The 21,655-nt window shown below is 46.2% G+C and overlaps 2 protein-coding genes across 6 annotated transcripts in view; one reads left to right on the plus strand and one right to left on the minus strand.

Annotated features, from left to right (window-relative positions):
• Positions 1–3,065, plus strand: part of LOC124001246 (lipopolysaccharide-responsive and beige-like anchor protein) — a 399,363-nt gene extending 396,298 nt beyond the window's left edge. For all 3 annotated transcript variants that reach the window (XM_046307891.1, XM_046307893.1, XM_046307892.1), the window contains 2 exons: positions 1,061–1,212; positions 1,497–3,065. In XM_046307891.1, coding sequence (XP_046163847.1) covers positions 1,061–1,212; positions 1,497–1,587 — 243 coding nt within the window. In that variant the 3' untranslated portion in view covers positions 1,588–3,065. The remainder of the gene's footprint in view (positions 1–1,060; positions 1,213–1,496) is intronic.
• A 3,309-nt stretch (positions 3,066–6,374) lies between these two features.
• LOC124001537 (serine/threonine-protein kinase DCLK2-like) overlaps positions 6,375–21,655 on the minus strand; it is a 74,331-nt gene continuing 59,050 nt past the window's right edge. Inside the window, exons 12-19 of one of the 3 annotated variants that reach the window (XM_046308390.1) lie at positions 17,247–17,393; positions 15,923–16,056; positions 15,606–15,683; positions 14,415–14,511; positions 10,153–10,233; positions 9,905–10,015; positions 7,116–7,128; positions 6,375–6,536 (exon numbers count right to left, since the gene is read on the minus strand). In XM_046308390.1, coding sequence (XP_046164346.1) covers positions 6,520–6,536; positions 7,116–7,128; positions 9,905–10,015; positions 10,153–10,233; positions 14,415–14,511; positions 15,606–15,683; positions 15,923–16,056; positions 17,247–17,393 — 678 coding nt within the window. In that variant the 3' untranslated portion in view covers positions 6,375–6,519. Of the gene's footprint in view, positions 6,537–7,115; positions 7,129–7,217; positions 7,313–8,620; positions 8,712–9,904; positions 10,016–10,152; positions 10,234–14,414; positions 14,512–15,605; positions 15,684–15,922; positions 16,057–17,246; positions 17,394–21,655 lie in introns of all 3 variants that reach the window. The other 2 variants (XM_046308389.1, XR_006832799.1) reach the window with 2 other exon arrangements.

Here is a 21,655-nt window from a genome sequence, read left to right on the forward strand (position 1 = left end):
AACACAGCCCATAAGTGCACAGGAAAACCAGATGAGCAGAATAAATCTCTCTCCACTGTGTCTGTGGGGAGCTGTAGCTTGTAGCAGTTCAGGTGGATGGACTCTGCTGTTCAGTGCTGTTCGCCACATGAATGTTGTGAAATATCTGATTGATACTGTGATACTGCCTCTCGCTTGGTGCAGGAAGTGCTCACAGAGACTGTGATTGAAATAGCACACCGTGAGGTAGGTGGTGAAGTCACTGGTGTCCTAGACTCGGTCACTAAATCGGACCACACCACAAAGCCTATACTGATAAAGCTTTGGTTGATGAAGGAGTTGTTGTAGACACCTCGCTCTATTGGACAAATAGCACACCGTGAGGTAGGTGGTGAAATCACTGGTGTCCTAGGCTCGGTCATTAAATCAGACCACACCACAAAGCCTATACTGATAAAGCTTTGGTTGATTGAGGAGTTGTTGTAGACACCTCGCTCTATTGGACAAATAGCACACCGTGAGGTAGGTGGTGAAATCACTGGTGTCCTAGACTCGGTCACTAAATCGGACCACACCACAAAGCCTATACTGATAAAGCTTTGGTTGATGGAGTTGTTGTAGACACCTCGCTCTATTGGACAAATAGCACACCGTGAGGTAGGTGGTGAAATCACTGGTGTCCTAGACTCGGTCACTAAATCGGACCACACCACAAAGCCTATACTGATAAAGCTTTGGTTGATGGAGTTGTTGTAGACACCTCGCTCTATTGGACAAATAGCAGACGTCAATATGGCGACAGGATTCCTCACTGGCCAATAAGCCCATGTTCATTATGCTTTATGATAGTGGTCAGCTCTGGTGTGGTGTGAGGGAGTTACACATCCCATCCAAATCTCTGCATGTATTAGCGCCCTCCAGTGGTAGGTGCAATAGGTTGCAGATCATGACGTTGTCCACAGGAGGGCGCTGACAGCCTCGTTGACAATGCAATAGAACAGTAATACAGGAATGTTCCCTATTGTCTTGTACATAACGTCTCCTGTCAGTCAAAGTGGTGCTGTTTCTCCTCTCCCATCAGGCCATGCTGCTGAGTCGGGACGGACAGTACCTGCTGACGGGGGGAGACGGGGGAGTTCTGTCTGTCTGGCAGGTTCACAACCTCAAACAGATGTTCACCTACCCTGGCTGTGACGCAGGCATCCGCTCCATGGCCATGTCCAACGACCAAAGGTAACATACACACCTGGACTCTGACGCTGTAATCTTCACTCACATAGGTGTTGTGTGGTATGAAGTTTTAGCACATAGGAAGAAATAATGAAAATATGGACTAATGATTAATACCATCTTCAGATGGGAAATAAAAAACCTTCCCAATCTAGAATGCACAGAATACCAAGATGAAGACCTTGGTGTTATTCACACAATGATGACAGACTTAATGTATGGCCTTAGTAAAAGCACATCATGTATGAGCCTTAACTCAACACTCCCTCTCGGCTGTCCTCTCCTAGGTGCATCATAACCGGCATGGCGTCTGGTAGTATCGTCCTGTTCTACAACGACTTCAACAGGTGGCACCACGAGTACCAGACCAGATACTGAGGCAGGACCACGCAACAACAATCCCTGAGAATCTGGTTAACGTGGGACCTACCTACTGCAATCCTGTCGCTCGATGTACTAAGGCACTACTCAATACATATTGATATCCTGAATGTATCTTAAGAGAAGAAAAACTGTCTGATTCTGTCGAAAGAAGCAAACTATTTTTGAAAAAAGGGCATTGCTATATTTTGTAGGGCATATCGAAAATTTCATATATCTTAGGGTGGGGTTATATACCTATGGTTACAAATCTATTTTTAGCTTGTTAAGAGTCTATTTTCATCTCAAGCAGAGGAAAATAATGGTTCAAAGTGGAAGTAGGTAGAAAAGTATATTTGCATCTATTGTCTTAAGAATCTATATATTTGTGTACTTAGGGGTGAGTGATTATTTTCAATAGGTGTGAAACGTGGAGATATAATCATTCTTTTGGTCATTAATATCCTTTTTTTCATGCTCTTTTTGCTACTGTGTGGAAACACAGGGAAATAAAATATGTGAAGTTTGTGTGGCGATCGAGCAGGAAGTTCAGTAAGTCCTTTATGTGTTCATGACTTGAGGGAATATATCCTATTAAATGTTTGTACCACACCTCTGTGGAAACGGACAGATCTTGTTGTCCTGATGGTGGCGTACACTGCACAAAGACTTGTCACGTGTGTATCAGACAGTCATCATAGTAACAAGATGGCTACCGGTGTGATTAGTTTGTTTGTATCAAAGTGTTGTCATGACGATCATTAGCTTTATTATGTACTGTAACCATACTGATGAATAATATGTCTGTCAGTAAAAACAAATGTCATGGGCTACGTCCTAATTTTGTAAAATGGCGTCCCTTCATCTAATTTCCTTCATATTGCTTACTTATCACCTATCAGAACTTTACATGAAGGAGACGGGACGAGGAAAGGAAGCCATTCCAAATGGCCGACGTAGCCATGATGTGCTTCTTTGTATAACTTCTTGTTAGCTTTTCCTCCTCTACTGAGGCATTTGCAGTACTTAAGCATATACTGTATCATATTAGCGATCGACACAGTGCCCAAACCATGCTAGGATCATCAAAGTATCTCATCCTGGCAAAGAGTGGTGCAGCGAAATGAGTCTGTGTGTCACAGTGAATATTCACAGGTTAAACCAGACCAGACAACCCCGGTCCTGGACAGCCAAAGGGTGTGCACTTTTTGGCTCAAGCCCAGCTTTAAAATACCCGATTCTACCTAATTATGGGCCTTCAGGTCCAAACTGAATTGAATCAGGTGTTTTGGTGCAGGGTTGGAACACCCAATGTGGTTCCTCCAATACAACGGTTGTTCATAAGGAGAAACATTGTGTTGGTTTGATCACGATTACAATGAAATGGCTACTACTGTATTTTCTATGTATCGCTCAATATTTTGGCAATCAATTTGGAATGAGTGTTTTTGACGCGTGATGAGTTCTGACAAATAAAATAGAATTTTTTAACTTGAGACCTCGTCTTGAATTGAACTGTTATTTGAAGTTAGACTGGAATGTAGCCAGGGGTGGCGTTGCACTAACCCCACTGCACAACTTCATCACCTGGCTGCAGTCAAGGCCTAGGGAGGTAGGTTTAACCCAGAGAATGATAGAAGCCGTATTAGCACGGGTAGTATCATTGACGGCTTCCACCATTTCAATGACCCTGTTGGAGTCATGTCCAACCAGGTCATCGGGCTGGATCAGCCAATTGCGAAAATGAAGATAGCCTCAATGGGGCTGCCCATGCTGTCAGACAAAGACGAGTGCTATATCTCTATGGTTTATTCAAATTGAAAACTAGAAATTGAAAACTAGAAGGGTATAAACTTTTGCATAAAGACCATTTAGATGGTGTGGAAATATATTGTGCAACCTTCCCTTTAAGAGATGACGGTTGGAGTCTTCACCAGGACCTGCTTGCTGCTCTCAATGTGGTTAAACCCCCCCAACGCAGTGCAGGTGCTGCCATCACCGAGACCTGCAGAGCGGGGGATTATGGGAGTCTGAGTCCCTAGCTTGGTTCCCCATGGGCTAGATCTGGTAACTGTTTCTATCCTGGTTGGCTCAGTAGGTCTGGAGCAAAACACGTCATCAAGTAGCGGTTTTAATTGGCAAATGGTTGGAATTAGGCCATGTTGTTGCTTCAGACATTGTCCACAGGAGGGCGCTGATGATCACATGGGTCTCAGTCACTTTACCTCATTGTGAGTGGCTTATATCTGATTTCTACACACCTTTATCAACATGGTACCAAAGAAATAAAAACATGAAAAAAAAACTGATTTGAATACTTTTTATTGCGTTTGAAGTTTTCCAATGTGCTCCTAATACATAATGATAAAGGAGTCACAGTGGCTAAATGTCTGTACAAACTAAATGTTCTGGTCAAAGCTGACAGGAGTGTTTTTCCATACAGGTATCCAGACTAAAACTGCAATAAAACAAGCATTATGGTGATGACAGTGTAATTTGACTAAACATTACAACAGAACAGCTACTATACGTACAATAGTACCAGCTTGACGTGCGTGTGTGTGTGTGTGAGAGAGAGACCTGTTTTGTGGGGAGGCAGAGGGAGGAACATGGCATGCAACTAAAGCCACTTGGAGTAGTAGTGATGTGCATCGGAGCCATTATCAATATCCGAAGGGTTAAACCCTAAAGAACTGCAGTAGGCTAGGTAAGGAGATATGGGGGCTTGCATCCCAAATGGTACCCTATATACCCCTACATAGGGTATTGGTCAAAAGTAGTGCACTATGGGCCCTGCTCAAAAGTAGTGCACTATATAGGGAATAGGGTGCGATTTGGGACATAAACATGGACTTTAAACCAAGTGCATTACCATTACAGACAAAGACAACAGCAAAGTGGAACAGCCTTACGTTATTATCCGGTAAATCTGGACTGATAAATGAGTATATGAGGGGATAGAGCTCCCAGTGTTTCCTGTCAGCTGGTTTCAGAAAAGGAATCTAACTACTGGGTCAGGTTCATTAGGGCACACAATGAAAAACGTTTTGCAACGGAGGGTGAAAATGAGCGTTTCTTACAGGACATGTCCAGGAAGTCCCTTCCTTGTTTGTCTGTTTTCTTCCTGATGAACATTTACATTTTAGTCATCTAGCAGACGCTCTTATCCAGAGCTACTTACAGGAGCAATTAGGGTTAAGTGACTTGCTCAAGAGCACATTGGCAGATTTGTCACCTAGTTGGCTGGGGGATTCGAACCAGTGACCTTTCGGTTAGCTCTTAAACGCTAGGCTACCTGCCGCCCTGAACACACCCCTGATCTGGCAGCTATTTTGACAGGCACACCTCTCCTCATTGACACGTTCATCTTCTACTCTGTTGCGTTTCTCTTTTGGTGTTCAGCAATTAAACACTACAGGCTCCATAGCGGACCAATGATAAACAGGCTTTACAGACAAGAGAAGAAAACAAACTCAAACCTTTAACTTTCATTCGGATGCCTCGTGTCTGTCATACAATACACATCAACAGTAGCAGTTTATCTTACAACAGACAACAAGCACGCCAAATAATATACTTCTACCCATAATCAACATGTGTGTGTCTACCAGCCAACCACAGACAATAAATAAAACATGATCAGAAGTCATTCCAGAAAACCCTGTCTGAAACCACACACACTAACTAGCCAGGTCTCGCTCTATTTTCTCCATATATAAATACACACATACCGTATATACAAATCAACCAAAATATACAAAACACCTCAACTTCCCTCTTGGAGCGTGGATATGATGGGTTCTCTACAGAGATTGTACTGTAGGTTGTAGGAGCCATTTTGCTTTTTTTTTGTCCTTTGGTGCTTGGGAGCCTAGGAACGATACAGCAGTGGACATCAGCTGTTATACTGTTACTGGGGATGGAGGTTCTATCTGTATCTAGCCCCCTACATGCGAATCATTGGTCTGGGGATATGGCGCGTGGAGGTAAGGGGGCTGGAAAGGTACAAATTAGACCATGGTCCAGCAGCCAGTCTTCTCATCCATCATTCTTTCTCACAGCTCTCTGGCAGTAGTAGCAGCTTCAACGTCAAGGCCCACCAGGGGTGATGGAGGGGTGGGAGTGGAGGGAGAGGAGTAGGTCAGGGGTGAGGGAGGGGTGGGAAAGGCAGAGGGAGACAGAGGGTCGGAGGGAGAGGGGCAGGTAATAAGAGAGGGAGGAGAGGAGGGAGAGAGAGGGGCAGGAGGAGAGGGGGAGGCTTTGCGTTTGGAAGGTGATGAGTTGGAGGGGCAAGTAATAGGCTTATATGAGGCAGGAGGGAAGGCACAGGCATGGAGCTTGGTTGGAGAGGAAAGAGAAGGGGACATTTGAAGTTTGGTAGGTGAAGAGGGAGAGGAAGGAGAAGGAGAGAAGACAGGTTTAGTATGTGAGGAAGGAGAGAGAGAGATAACAGGTTTGCCAGGAGAGGAGGGAGAGATAACAGGTTTGTCAGGAGAGGAAGGAGAGGGAGAGATAACAGGTTTGGTAGGAGAGGAAGGAGAGGGAGAGATAACAGGTTTGGTAGGTGAGGAAGGAGAGGGAGAGATAACAGGTTTGTCAGGAGAGGAAGGAGAGGGAAAGTTGTTGGGCCTGGTAGGGGAGGTAGGATAGATAGAGATGTTAGGCTTGGTAGGAGAGGAAGGAGAGACAGGGACAGAGGGAGAGGTAAGAGGTCTGGTAGGTGTTGAAGGAGAGATGGGAGGGGATACAGGCACATCAGTCTGAGGACTCTTGGGTTCCTCCTCTGGCAGGGCAGGCTTGGTGGGTACTGACAGCTTGGAGTTGGGTGAGACTGGTGAGGCTTGCTTGACTGGCATGGCTGCAGGAGGGACTACTTTCTTCCCAGGCAGTGGTGGGGGCGGAGGTGGTGCTGTGGGCCTCTGGCTGCGACGAGTCAGCTGGATCCTCTTCTTATCTAGAGCTGTGTTCTGGTAGAGGTCAGGGGTGAGGGGTCAAGGGTGAGGGAAAGAAAGTCAGACCGACACTCACCTTCTGTATTGTACAATACAACAGAACCAAACAGGTAGAGAGAGACAGAAATAAAGAACAGTGGGTCAATATATAATGAGAAGAGAAAACTACCCCAAGATGACGTTCAACCTCACTGATCTCTGACAGTAAGGTCCATGGAGTAACATTTCTATATAATATTAAAAACAGTAGATAAAAAAATATATATATATGAACAGAAACAATCATAGATGGGATGATTTTACAGTGACAGACCCTTCACAGTAGACTGACCCAAGACAGCAAATCATATCATCAATGCTCAACATGCAGTGTAAGGGAAAATGAGAAATTGTGCTGGAGAGATTTTGCCTCATCACAATCCAAACCAACTAGACACTGAAGATCACATCTGGAATTACAGATCATTTGGATTGCTGTAATAATAATAATAACTACGTAACAATCAGAAGGCATCAATATTTCCCATGTTCCCTTATCTGAGTGAGTCTTCGTGGTGTCAGTGAAGAAGCGTAGCCTTCAGTGTTAGTACATACCATTGCCTTGGAGCTAATTCAGAGGGTGGCAATGTGGGCGTGTTGTGGAGGGGTGGAGGGGGCGGGGAGGAAGCAGAGGGGACAGAGACTAGTCTTACTCACAGCTCAACAACATTAGAGGAGACACAGAAAGCAGGCCTGTTTGATTCCTGCTCTGGTGTACCGCAGCACTGCTGGTTTTCCTCTGTCCCTGGTAGCTAAGTGATCAGTTCATGCCATGGGTTAGCCAGAGTCCACTACTCACCTGGTTTCCAAGGTCTAAATAAAAAGAAGCAGTGGGGTCCCACTGGGCACAGACGTCAATTCAACGTCTATTACACGTTGGTTCAATAGAATTTCATTGATATGACGTAGAAACAACGTTGATTCAACCAGTTGTGTAGCTCTCCAGGCTTGGAATTGATTAGCCTAAAGTCTGCTATGACAATCATCTCTCAGGATGCTGGTAAGCTCAATGACAATTTTAGAAATCTTAACTTCTGGGGAGTACTGTTCAATGTTAAATCCAAGGCAATATTAGCAATTTTCATCTGTCTCTCTCATCTGGTGCAGTAGTGCAGTTTAAATGTTTGACCACAGGGTGGTGGTAGAGCTCAATTGAACAATTATCAGGAGATGAACTGTAATGTATCCAAAGGGCTGGGACAGCAGGTTGAAATGTTTTGTCATGAATCTTGTTCTGGGGGCAGCTCTGCCGAGTGGTCACTAGCTGGCACAGCCACAAAGTAATATAATCTAATTTTAAACCTAACCTTAACCACACTGTTAACCTTAATTCGTAACCCTATCCTTAAATTAAGACCAAAAAGCTCATTTTTGTTTTGCAGCTGGCCCATCTAGCGAAAATTGCGCAGTTCTGCCTCCAGAGCAAGATTCATGACAATAAATGTCAACCTGCCATAAACATGGCCAACACATGTAGGAGTAGGATCATGCCTTTACATAGACATCAAATATATTGTAAAATTGCCATAGACATTTAATGTCCCCAGGTTATTGTAGGGGCATTAACTATAAGAGCACTACTTTGGATGAGTGACAGAGACGGGGGCAAATTAAAAATTAGTTCAGCAGAAGCAATGAGGGCTTCTCTTAGGCCTAGTTAGTTAGCATGCCAAATAACCACCCAGCCAGCCAAAAACAACACAGAATACAATAACATGTACAAATCTAACTCAGACAACAACTCTCAACACAGCAGTGACATCATTGTCAACAAAGTCAGTCCACACAGAGACGAGTTGATTGATGAAGATGGTTATGAGAGAGATAAAAGTGGAGGATGAGAGAGGGGGATGATTGAGAGACAGAAAATAAAAGAGGCCCCATTGGAGGAGGAGAGAGGAGCTTAGGCAAATTACACGAGGGGGCAGAGCAGCCATGCAAACTGATTCAAGGCCACTGCAGAGAGTTACTGAGTTATTCTGCCCAAATCAATCTGTTATAGAGAGGCATTATTGGAGCTGGCAGAGGGGGAGAGAGTGGAGGATTGTGGAGATCGGTACCCTGCACTCAGCTCCAAAGCTTCCACTGTGGTCCTGGGATGAGGGAGTGGGATGAGCAGGAGGGGCACAGGGATCTCCTTTACACCTCAAACTGTCGAAGGAGATTTACAACATAATGAGGTTTAACCCTGAGTCAGGGGTAGTCCCAAATGAACCCTTACGCACCCCTTAGCCCATGCTAATCCCCTTCTACTGCTGCAGTGGGTATACTGGACCCAGGTGGAAGCAGACAGCATGTGTGCATCTCAATAGTCTAGAGAGGCTTCCTCTCATTGTCTCCTTCAGGACCAGGGAAGGAGATGAGGGGGGTCTAATTGAGATGCATCCATTGACAGACCTATGCTATATTGGTCGTGTATTCGCAGGCCAGCTCCAGCTCAATAGACCCCCAAGTGGACCAGAGAGGGGAGGTGATGTGTGCGGCAGATTGAGAGGAAGTTCACCACCCACAACAGGAAGTTACATAACTGTGCCAGGAGGTGCATAGACTTGTGGGAAAAAAGCTTAAAAACAGATAAGGATGGTAGGATATGATTAATGTACTCTGGAGTCACTGAGAACACTGCGTCAACACTAAAACACCACATTTGTACTGCAAGGATGAAAATGTGTTTGAGATAAGATGATGAATCAGGATTTATCCATGTGTAATCCCAGGGGAAAGCATTTTGAATAAATGTTGCTCTCTTAAAACCCTCAGTGATATGATTACATGTAAAGAAGTTGTCCATTTCTTAGCTTTCCTGTCAGATAATCTCACATGTTCTTTTAGATCAAACTCTTATGTAACCAACTGATTAATAGTACTAGATGTGAAAATGGTTATTGTTTGTTTGAAAGTGAGTAGGTGTAGTGCTGAATTGACAAACATTTGTTTCAGCTCATGTTGGTTTCCAATCAATCTTGAAATGTAAGCGGATGCCAATAAAAATAAAACCAGGAAGCTTCTTTTAGCTTTGTTTTTGGTTCCTTCAGAAAACAACTGATGGCAAGTAAATCAGGCCATGGTTTAACATTTCTGCAAATATCAAGAATCTACAGACGAGGACTCTGGGGTGTCGATGTACGACAGATGGTGGAATACAGAGAGTTCAGATGAGGGAAAGTATATGGAGATACACAATGTGTGTATTGGAAACGTGACCAGAAAATAGAGAGTAGTTGGTAGAGAGTAGAGGGTCGTGACTGAGTGCTGTTGTGTATACGGAGTAAAACAGTGTGTGTATGGATAATGGGACCAGAAAACAAATAATGGGTTGTGATAGTGAATGTCTTGTTCCTCACCATGATGACTGACACTCCTGCTGTGGTTGTGCTGGGCTTTGGTGCTGTGTTGAAGTGTGTCCTCAGTTTACCTGACACCTCCATCTTCATGTTGTTCTCCATGCTGTCATCCTGCAGAGACACACACACATTCTCCTTTATGGTCCTGAACACACACACACACACACACACACACACACACACACACACACACACACACACACACACACACACACACACACACACACACACACACACACACAAGTTACCGTGACCCAGGGATGAGAGAGGATGTCCTGTGCTGTGTAGCGAGCCTCCACGTTCACCTGCAGCATCCGCCCAATCAGCTCCTAGAAAACACATCAGGTCATGCATCAGCGGTGACTTCTTCAGGGTCCAGAGTCTCTCTCAAGTCATGTCGTCGCAACTTTACCTTGACATGTCATGTCACACAGTGGGAACAATGTACAAGTGTCACAGAAGGACATTACAAACAGTGTTCCAGCACTGTCTGGCTACATTCACTGTGCCTCCAACCAGGGTCGGGTTCATTAGGGCTTACCATAACAAAACGGACCAAAATATTTTGCACAGGAAAACGAAAATGAGCATGTCTTATTGGACAAGTTCAGGTAGTCCATGTCAGTCTATATCAGTCCATTTTCTACTCTTCCAGTAACTAATGAATAGACCGTGACTGCTGCAGGCTGTTGAGATCTCTAGACGTAGGCTTTTCTTTGTTAAGTCGAGGTGCCACTGCAGCAGAGGATTTAATTAGTAGTTCAAGCCTTGCTTTGAAATAGCTGCTGTCACGGTAACACATGGTGGTCATTTAGGGAGTGAGAGGAGGGAGAGAGAGACATTTAAATTCTACAACCACCTAAAAGGAAGCAATCCCTAAACCTTCTATAACAAACCATCCCCGACAGAGAAATACATCTGGAGAAGAAACCCCTAAGCAAGCTGGTCCTGGGGCTCTGTTCACAAACAGACCCCACAGAGCCCCAAGACAGCAACACTATTATACCCAAATAAAATATGAGAAAACAAAAAGATCATTACTTGGCCCTAAACAGAGAGTACACAGTGGCAGAATACCTGACCACTGTAACTGACCCAAAACGAAGGAAATCTTTGACTATGTACAGAAAGACCTGGCTCTCAAGAGAAGACAGGCTATGTGCTCACTGCCCACAAAATGAGGTGGAAACTGAGCTGCACTTCCTAACCTCCTGCCAAATGTATGACCAGAATAGAGACACATAATTCCTTCAGACCCACAAAGAATTTGAAAAAATATCTAATTTTGATAAACTCCCATATCTACTGGGTGAAATACCAGTGTGCCATCACAGCAACAACATTTGTGACCATTTGTGACCTGTTGCCACAAGAAAAGAGCAACCAGTGAAGAACAAACACCATTGTAAATACAACCTATATTTATGTTTATTTATTTTCCCTTTCGTACTTTAACTATTTCCACATCATTATGACATTGTATATATACACTGTACATAATATGACATTTAAAATATCTTTATTCTTTTGGAACTTTTGTAAGCATCATGTTTATTTCACTTTTGTTTATCCATTTCACTTGCTTTGGCAATGTAAACATTCCATGCCAATAAAGCACTTAAATTGAAATTGAACATGTTATTGAATTGAGAGGCAGAGAGAGGCAGAGAGAGAGAGAGAGGCAGAGAGAGAGAGAGAGGCAGAGAGAGAGAGAGACAGAGAAAGAGAGAGAGGCAGAGAAAGAGAGAGAGGCAGAGAGAGGCAGAGAGGCAGAGAGAGAGAGGCAGAGAGGCAGAGAGAGAGAGAGAGAGAGGCAGAGAGAGAGAGAGGCAGAGAAAGAGAGAGAGAGAGGCAGAGAGAGAGAGAGGCAGAGAAAGAGAGAGAGCGAGAGGCAGAGAAAGAGAGAGAGGCAGAGAAAGAGAGAGAGGCAGAGAGAGGCAGAGAAAGAGAGAGAGGCAGAGAGAGAGAGAGGCAGAGAAAGAGAGAGAGCGAGAGGCAGAGAAAGAGAGAGAGGCAGAGAAAGAGAGAGAGGCAGAGAGAGGCAGAGGGAGAGAGAGAGAGAGGCAGAGAGAGGCAGAGAGAGCAGAGAGAGAGAGAGAGGCAGAGAAAGAGAGGCAGAGAAAGAGAGAGAGGCAGAGAAAGAGAGAGAGGCAGAGAAAGAGAGAGAGAGAGAGGCAGAGAGAGAGGCAGAGAGAGAGAGAGGCAGAGAGAGAGAGAGGCAGAGAGAGAGAGAGGCAGAGAGAGAGAGAGAGAGAGAGAGAGAGAGAGAGAGAGAGAGAGAGAGAGAGAGAGAGAGGCAGAGAGAAGAGAGAGGCAGAGAGAGAGAGAGAGAGAGAGAGAGAGAGAGAGGCAGAGAGAAGAGAGAGGCAGAGAGAGAGAGAGAGAGAGAGAGAGAGAGAGAGAGAGCAGAGAGAGAGAGAGGCAGAGAGAGAGAGAGGCAGAGAGAGCAGAGAGAGAGAGAGAGAGAGAGAGAGAGAGAGAGAGAGAGAGAGAGAGAGAGAGAGAGAGAGAGAGGCAGAGAAAGAGAGAGAGCAGAGAGAGAAGAGAGAGAGGCAGAGAAAGAGAGAGAGAGAGAGGCAGAGGGAGAGAGAGAGGCAGAGAGAGAGGCAGAGAGAGAGAGAGAGAGAGAGAGAGAGAGAGAGAGAGAGAGAGAGAGAGAGAGAGAGAGAGAGAGAGAGAGAGGCAGAGAAAGAGAGGCAGAGAAAGAGAGAGAGGCAGAGAAAGAGAGAGAGGCAGAGAGAGAGAGAGAGAGAGAGGCAGAGAGAGAGGCAGAGAGAGAGAGAGAGAGAGAGAGAGAGAGAGAGAGAGAGAGAGAGAGAGAGAGAGCAGAGAGAGGCAGAGAAAGAGAGGCAGAGAAAGAGAGAGAGGCAGAGAAAGAGAGAGAGCAGAGAAAGAGAGAGAGAGAGAGGCAGAGAGAGAGCAGAGGCAGAGAGAGAGAGAGGCAGAGAGAGAGAGAGAGAGAGAGAGAGAGAGAGACAGAGAGAGAGAGAGAGAGAGAGAGAGAGAGAGAGAGAGGCAGAGAGAGAGAGAGAGGCAGAGAAAGAGAGAGAGGCAGAGAAAGAGAGAGAGGCAGAGAGAGAGAGAGAGAGAGAGAGAGAGAGAGAGAGGCAGAGAGAGAGAGAGGCAGAGAGAGAGAGAGGCAGAGAGAGAGAGAGAGAGAGAGAGAGAGAGAGAGAGAGAGAGAGAGAGAGAGAGAGAGAGAGGCAGAGAAAGAGAGAGAGGCAGAGAGAGAGAGAGAGAGAGAGAGAGAGGCAGAGAGAGAGAGAGAGAGAGAGAGAGAGAGAGAGAGAGAGCAGAGAGAGAGAGAGAGAGAGAGAGAGAGAGAGAGAGAGAGAGAGAGAGAGAGAGAGAGAGAGAGAGAGAGAGAGGCAGAGAAAGAGAGAGAGGCAGAGAAAGAGAGAGAGGCAGAGAAAGAGAGAGAGGCAGAGAAGAGAGAGAGAGAGGCAGAGAAAGAGAGAGAGGCAGAGAGAGAGGAGAGAGAGAGGCAGAGAGCAGAGAGAGAGAGAGAGAGAGAGAGAGAGAGAGAGAGCAGAGAAGAGAGAGAGGCAGAGAAAGAGAGAGAGGCAGAGAGAGAGAGAGAGAGGCAGAGAGAGAGAGAGAGAGGCAGAGAGAGAGGCAGAGAGAGGCAGAGAAAGAGAGAGAGGCAGAGAGAGAGGAGAGAGAGAGAGAGAGAGAGAGAGAGGAGAGAGAGAGAGAGAGAGAGGAGAGAGAGAGAGGCAGAGAGAGAGAGAGAGAGGCAGAGAGAGAGAGAGAGAGGCAGAGAGAGAGAGAGAGAGGCAGAGAAAGAGAGAGAGAGGCAGAGAGAGAGAGAGAGAGGCAGAGAAAGAGAGAGAGGCAGAGAAAGAGAGAGAGGCAGAGAGAGAGAGAGAGAGGCAGAGAGAGAGAGAGAGAGGCAGAGAAAGAGAGAGAGGCAGAGAAAGAGAGAGAGGCAGAGAAAGAGAGAGAGAGAGAGAGGCAGAGAGAGAGAGAGAGGCAGAGAAAGAGAGAGAGGCAGAGAAAGAGAGAGAGGCAGAGAAAGAGAGAGAGGCAGAGAAAGAGAGAGAGGCAGAGAGAGAGAGAGAGAGGCAGAGAAAGAGAGGGAGGCAGAGAAAGAGAGAGAGGCAGAGAAAGAGAGAGAGGCAGAGAAAGAGAGAGAGGCAGAGAGAGAGAGAGAGAGGCAGAGAGAGAGAGAGAGAGGCAGAGGGAGAGAGAGGCAGAGGGAGAGAGAGGCAGAGAAAGAGAGGGAGGCAGAGAAAGAGAGAGAGGCAGAGAAAGAGAGAGAGAGAGCAAGAGGCAGAGAAAGAGAGCGAGAGAGAGAGAGAGCATAAAAGAGGAGAGCGGGATGTGTGAACAGAAGAAGAGATGGTGTGTGTGTGCATCTCCTCTTTCCAAACCATCCCTCTCTTTCTTCACTCCCACCTCCTTCATTCCGGGAGATCTCAACGGGACCCTCCCACCCCCTCATTGCTGCCACCCAAATGTAATGGGGGCTGACGCGACAGGGGTGGTGTGTCTGTGTGTGGTGGTTTACCTTGGCTGAGTCCGTGACGTTGTCCCAGTAGGGAGCAGGGAAGTCCAGTCGTCCCACCAGAATCTGGTCAAACAGGTCCTCTTGAAGGTTGTCCTCACTGTACAGAGAAACATACTATGCTGTGAACATATGGATACTTCAGCGCACACACACTTTGGCATCATATATTATATTCATGTCACATTCAAAGACAGTGTCAGAATAACTCTGACACCATTGTCCCCTCACCTTCCGTCATTAACTGGCTGCATGCATTTTCCAATTCAGCACCAGGAATCAATTCAAGGACACACCAGAACACAACAAGAGTAGCCACAGAAGAGGTACAAGTAGGGGGAGGATAGGACGACTAACTATGAGACATAATAAATCTCTCAGCTCTATTCTGGCAGACAATCCTCACTGAAATGACACTACTATCCAGAGACCTTGTCTATGTCTATGCCGAACAGTTAATCTATGCGAGATCACAGTTATGCTAAACTGCAAGTATAAAAAAACATCAAATGAACTCATGTAAATTCACATCTCCTATTTTGAAATAGCTGAATAATGTTCGAGGGCCAGACGCCTGGGTTTACACTAAGGAAGCATGTTAACATTAAGCGTGGTGACTGTGTAATGAACGCTATCCTGTCAAGGACCAGCCATGTTGTTGTGTGGTGTTCCTGAGAATATATCCCTTTAGGAGTTCTGGAGGTTACATAACATTGTGTAGTGTACTGTAGGTGTCTGGAGGTTAAATAACATTGCGTAGTGTACTGTAGGTGTCTGGAGGTTACATAACATTGTGTAGTGTACTGTAGGTGTCTGGAGGTTAAATAACATTGCGTAGTGTACTGTAGGTGTCTGGAGGTTAAATAACATTGTGTAGTGTACTGTAGGTGTCTGGAGGTTAAATAACATTGCGTAGTGTACTGTAGGTGTCTGGAGGTTAAATAACATTGTGTAGTGTACTGTAGGTGTCTGGAGGTTAAATAACATTGTGTAGTGTACTGTAGGTGTCTGGAGGTTAAATAACATTGTGTAGTGTACTGTCGGTGTCTGGAGGTTAAATAACATGGTGTAGTGTACTGTAGATGTCTGGAGGTTAAATAACATGGTGTAGTGTACTGTAGGTGTCTGGAGGTTAAATAACATTGTGTAGTGTACTGTAGGTGTCTGGAGGTTAAATAACATTGTGCAGTGTACCTGCGGAAGGGAGGAAAGCCACATAGCAGGATGTAAGTGATGACCCCAGTTGCCCAGATATCCACCTTCAGACCATAACTGGGGGGAGAGAGAGAGAGAAGAGATGGAGAAAGAGCAGAGAGAAAGAGCAGAGGGGGAAGAGAGAGAGCAGAGAGAGAAAGCAGAGCAAGAAAGACAGAGGGAAAGAGAGCAGAGAGGGAAAGAGAGCGAGCAGAGAGAGAGAAACATGAAGGAAGTGTTGTGTAATTCCTCTTCAGCGGCGCTTGTTACTAGAATGTCTGATGCTAGAGATACAGGTGCAGTTGGCAGTAACTCACCCAGCCTCAGCGATGATCTCAGGGGCCACGTAGGTGGGGGTTCCACACACGGTGTGCAGGGGCCCCTCAACCACAGTGGCCAGACCAAAGTCTCCCAGCTTCAGAGACTTAGTGCCGTCAAGGTACTCACACACCTAAGGGGCAGACACACAAAACATAGTTACCAACTCATGTCACCTCAATTCAAAAGGCATTGTGCATTTCATATGCAAATACTTTAGCATGCCATATGAAAATCTGAAATCTCATATCCATAGTACACAGCGTTGTACGAGATCTTCAGTTCCTTGGCAATTTCTTGCATGGAATAGCCTTCATTTCTCAGAACAAGAATACACTGAAGTTTCAGAAGAAAGTTCTTTGTTTCTGGCAATTTTGAGCCTGTAATCGAACCCACAAATGCTGATGCTCCAGATACCCAACTAGTCTACAGGAGATGAGTTTTATTGCTTCTTTAATCAGAATAACAGTTTTCAGCTGTACTAACATAATTACAAAAGGGTTTTATAATGAATAGCCTTTTAAAATGATAAACTTGGATTAGCAAACACAGGAGTGATGGTTGCTGATAATGGGCCTCCGTACGCCCATGTAGATATCCCATTAAAAATCTGCCATTTCCAGCTACAATAGTCATTTACAACATTAACACTGTATTCCTGATCAATTTGATGTTATTTAATGGATAAAGTAAATTGCTTTTCTTTCAAAAACAAGGACATTTCTACGTGACCCCAAACTTTTGAAAGGTTGTAAGATGTCTCGGCCACTCTGGTGGAACTGTGTCACAACAATTCTGACATAACTACTGTCACGCCTTAGTCATTGTATTTTGTGTTTTTGTTATATGTTTGGGTAGGCCAGGGTGTGACATGGGTTTATATGTTGTATTTCGTATTGGGGTTTGTATTATTTGGGATCGCGGCTGATTAGGGGTGTGGTATAGGCTTGGCTGCCTGAGGCGATTCTCAATTAGAGTCAGGTGCTTATCGTTGTCTCTGATTGGGAACCGTATTTAGGCAGCCTGACTTTCGCTTTGTATTTCGTGGGTGTTTGTTCCTGTTTCTGTGTTGTAGTCACCAGATAGGCTGTAATTAGTTTCACGTTCCGTTCTGTTGTTTTTGTATTTAGTTTCAGTTATTTCATGTACAGTGTTCTTTCATTAAAGTTATGAGTAACCTACACGCTGCATTTCGGTCCGACTCTCTTCTTACAACAGACGAACGCCGTTACAACTACTGTATGTCAATTCAACAACATATGATCTTACAGTGTACAGTGTTGCTGGCTACCTCAGTCTTCAGTGTGGTCCCTCACTACTCACCAGCAGGTTCTCAGGCTTGATGTCTCTGTGTACTATGTTCATGCTGTGGAGGTACTTCAGGGCTCCAGCCAGGTTAAACACCATGACACTGGCATCTCTCTCTGTGTACTTAGTGGAGGACGTGATGGCATCAAACAGGTCGCCACCCTGCAGGAAATGGACGCATTAGACACATTCATGTTGAATTAAGAACTTACCTAAATGATAAGGTACCTAAAATATTAATGTTGCATGCACTGATGAAGTGCAGAATACTGCTGTAGTGGTCAGAAGTGGTTGACGAGATACTGTAGAGGTCAGTAGTGGTTGACAAGATACTGTAGAGGTCAGTAGTGGTTGACTAGATACTGTAGAGGTCAGTAGTGGTTGACTAGATACCCCGTCCGTGCAGATGACGTTATGCACGGGAAGAAGGGGGACAGGAAAGAAGAGAAACTCCAAGCCCGAGGTAGTAGTCCTACAAGGAGACATAGCCGCGTCCTCGTCCTCTACAGCAGAGGAAGAAATAGCGACCCAACGTTTACGACAGATATTCCAGGAAACCACCGATGAAGACACCTGTGAAGGGTTATACACAACGCAGGAAGGAAGGAGCAACCAGGCACAAAGGGATATATTTGAAGCTCCATCCGAGGAGAGAACCTGGAAGGGATTCTCCTCTGTCACCCCTGATGGGGATGTGGAACAACCTCCACACCCCTCTACTGAGGTTGACCTGCCCCAGGAATTAAAGGGACAGTTCGGCACCTCGCAGCATAGAGGCTCAGACCTAAGGGAGGCCATGAGGAAGGTGAAGGTGATCGACGGGAGGAACGTCGACGGATCAGGTGAGCCCCCTCTTCCTTACTATGCAATCAGACGGGGTCTCTTATACTGGGTCGTTCGACGAAGGGGGGAAAACCAGGAATTACTAATGGTGCCTAGACCATACAGGGATACAGTTCTACAGTTAGCCCATTCCCACGTCCTAGGAAGACACCTGGCACGAGACAAGACTATTGACAGAATCATGCAGAGATTCTATTGGCCCCGTGTCACCCGAGATGTGGCCAGGTATTGTAAGACGTGTGATCAATGTCAACGTACAGCCCCACGGCCACACCTACGTAACCCTTTGATTCCTCTCCCCATCATAGAGACTCCCTTTGAACGCATAGCTATGGACCTCGTATGACCCCTCCCAAAATCCGCCAGAGGACACGAGTACATCCTAGTGGTTATAGATTACGCTACCAAGTTCCCGGAGGCCATACCCCTGCGTAACATGTCTTCAAAGGGAATTGCCAAGGAGTTATTCCTGATGTTCTCTCGTGTGAGCCTTCCCAAGACGATCTTAACCGATCAAGGAACCCCGTTCATGTCCCGGTTGATGAAGGACTTGTCGGTTATATCAGGTTCAACAGATACGTACAAGCATATTCCACCCTCAAACAGATGGGTTGTGTGAACGCTTGAACAAAACAATTAAAAGCATGTTGAGAAGAGTGGTGTCCCGAGACGGGAAAAACTGGGACATGCTTCTCCCACACTTAATGTTTGCCCTGCGAGAAGTACCCCAGGCATCCACTGGATTCTCTCCGTTTGAATTGCTCTATGGCAGACCCTGTCGAGGAATCCTCGACTTAGCCAAGGAGACCTGGGAGACCCAACCATGCCCCTTTCGATCCATAATAGAACACGTTACCCTGATGAGAGACCGCCTGTCAGCAGTGTGGCCCATAGTCAAGGAGCAAATGGAGAAGGCCCAAAGGACCCAAGGCCGGGCCTATGATAAATCTGCGACCCCCCGTGAGTTCACCGTGGGAGAGAAAGTGATGGTGCTTGTGCCCACGGCCGAACATCGCTTGCTGGCGCAGTGGAGGGGGCCCTGCGAGGTAATGAAAAGGGTCTCACCGGTCAATTACCTCATCAAGCAACCTGACAGGAGGAAGAAGGTCCAACTCTATCACATATACCTGCTGAAGACGTACCATGGACGAGAGGAGGAGGTGGCTTTGATGGCCCTGGAGGGCAAAGAAAAAAAAGAGGCTCTACCAGAGGTGCGGGGTGGCCAAACTCTCCTACCGGAGCAGTCAAGACAGCTAGACAAGCTGATTATGAACTTTGGTCGAATATTCTCTCCATTCCCAGGACAAACAGATGTCCTGTTCCACCATATCCACACTGAACCCGGCAAGAAAGTGCATATCCGCCCTTACAGGATTCCTGAGGCTCGCCGAGGCATCGCTAAGAAAGAGGTGAGGGAGATGTTGAGGATGGGCGTGATCGAGCCCTCGACGAGCGAGTGGTCCAGTCCCATAGTCCTGGTCCCCAAAGCCGATGGTAGTATGAGACTCTGCAACGACTTTAGGGGTGTGAATGCCATCTCTACATTCGATGCGTACCCCATGCCCCGCGTGGATGAACTCTTGGAGCGCTTAGGAAAGGCCAAGTTCATCACTACCCTGGATTTGACGAAGGGATATTGGCAAGTGCCGGTGGCTCCGGAGGATCGCCCAAAGACTGCCTTTGCCACCCCAGAGGGGCTTTTCCAGTATGTGAGGATGCCCTTCGGACTGCACGGAGCCGCTGCAACCTTCCAACGCCTCATGGATGCCATTCTACGGCCCCATCAAGAGTATGCAGCGGCGTACATAGACGATGTGGTCATCCACAGCGAGGACTGGGATAGTCACCTCCTGCGATTACGGGCGGTGCTCGTGAGTTTGGAAGCCACAGGGTTGACAGCCAATCCAAGTAAATGCTGCCTGGGCTTGTCCGAAGCGGAATTACCTGGGGTATACCGTGGGGAATGTGAAAATACGCCCGCAGGCAGAGAAGACCAGGGCAATTCGTGACTGGCCTCGACCCCGGACCAAGCGAGACGTTCAGGCCTTCTTAGGGATAACAGGATATTATCGCCGTTTTATCCCGGGATATGCAACCATTGCCAACCCCCTCACAAACCTCATCAGGAAAAACCTGCCAAACCAGGTAGAGTGGAAAGACGAGACGGAAGAGGCCTTTCAATTGCTAAAAGATGGCCTGTGTCCTGATCCCGTTCTACAGGCTCCGGACTTCTCACAAGAGTTCATTGTGCAGGTCGACGCCTCGGATACAGGGCTCGGGGCCGTACTAGCTCAGGGTAAAAGTGAAGCAGAGAAGCCGATTCTCTTCATTAGTAGGAAACTCAGCGATCGGGAACAGAGGTATGCGACCGTAGAGAAAGAGGCCTTAGCCATCAAGTGGGCCCTCGATTATCTCCGGTACTACCTACTGGGTCGGAGGTTTGCATTAGTTACTGACCATGCGCCCCCCACGTGGATGGCTGGTAAGAGAAACAATAACAACAAAATAGCCAGATGGTTTTTGTCTTTACAACCGTTCTCTTTCCATGTCATCCACAGGGCCGGATCGAGGAACGGGAATGCAGACGCGCTGTCCTGACGCGACCAAGACGGTGCGTCTGGCGCCCGACCCTCCGGTTCGGTCCTGAGGGGGAAGGTATGTGGAAGGACCACTAGAGGGCAGGCTGGGCTCATGGATAGTAGCCCAACAAAGCATGGGAGACAAGGTAACCAGAGTCAATTAAGCACAGCTGATGGTACTAATGACATACTCTCCTTTCCCTATAAAAGAGAGAATGGAACCAGCAGAGAGGGGGAAACTATCTCTGGAAGATGGCCACCGAGAGAGAGAAGCTGTGCTGAAAGAACCACTAAGACGGTGACAAACCCGTGATTTATGTTTGTTGTAGTTTAAAGATTATCCTATTATGTTCTTGTTTCATCTGGAGAAGAAGATGTGTGTTTTTCCTTGGAAGATTTTTCATTGATTATGTTAGAATGTTTTTGTTGACAAAATACCCTCAATAGAGAACCATGTTCAATCAAGAAAACCTACTCCTGACTCGTTTATTCCACCTTCCCGCTTTAGAGTGACGCCTAATTACTTGGTCCGCTCACAATACTGTAGTGGTCATTAGTGTTTGGCTAGATGCTGTAGTGGTTAACTAGATACTGTAGTGGTCATTAGTGTTTTACTAGATACTGTAGTGGTTAACTAGATACGGTCGAGGTCAGTAGTGGTTCAATAGATACTGTAGTGGTCATTAGTGGTTGACTCGATACTGTAGAGGTCATTGGTGGTTAACTAGATACTGTAGAGGTCGGTAGTGGTTGAATAGATACTGTAGAGGTCAGTAGTGGTTCAATAGATACTGTAGAGGTCAGTAGTGGTTCAATAGATACTGTAGAGGTTAACTAGATACTGTCGAGGTCAGTAGTGGTTGACTAGATACTGTAGATGTCAGTAGTGGTTGACTAGATACTGTAGATGTCAGTAGTGGTTGACTAGATACTGTAGAGGTCAGTAGTGGTTGACTAGATACTGTAGAGGTCAGTAGTGGTTGACTAGATACTGTAGAGGTC

This window comes from Oncorhynchus gorbuscha, linkage group LG17 (assembly GCF_021184085.1).
Source record: "Oncorhynchus gorbuscha isolate QuinsamMale2020 ecotype Even-year linkage group LG17, OgorEven_v1.0, whole genome shotgun sequence".
Classification (NCBI taxonomy): domain Eukaryota; kingdom Metazoa; phylum Chordata; class Actinopteri; order Salmoniformes; family Salmonidae; genus Oncorhynchus; species Oncorhynchus gorbuscha.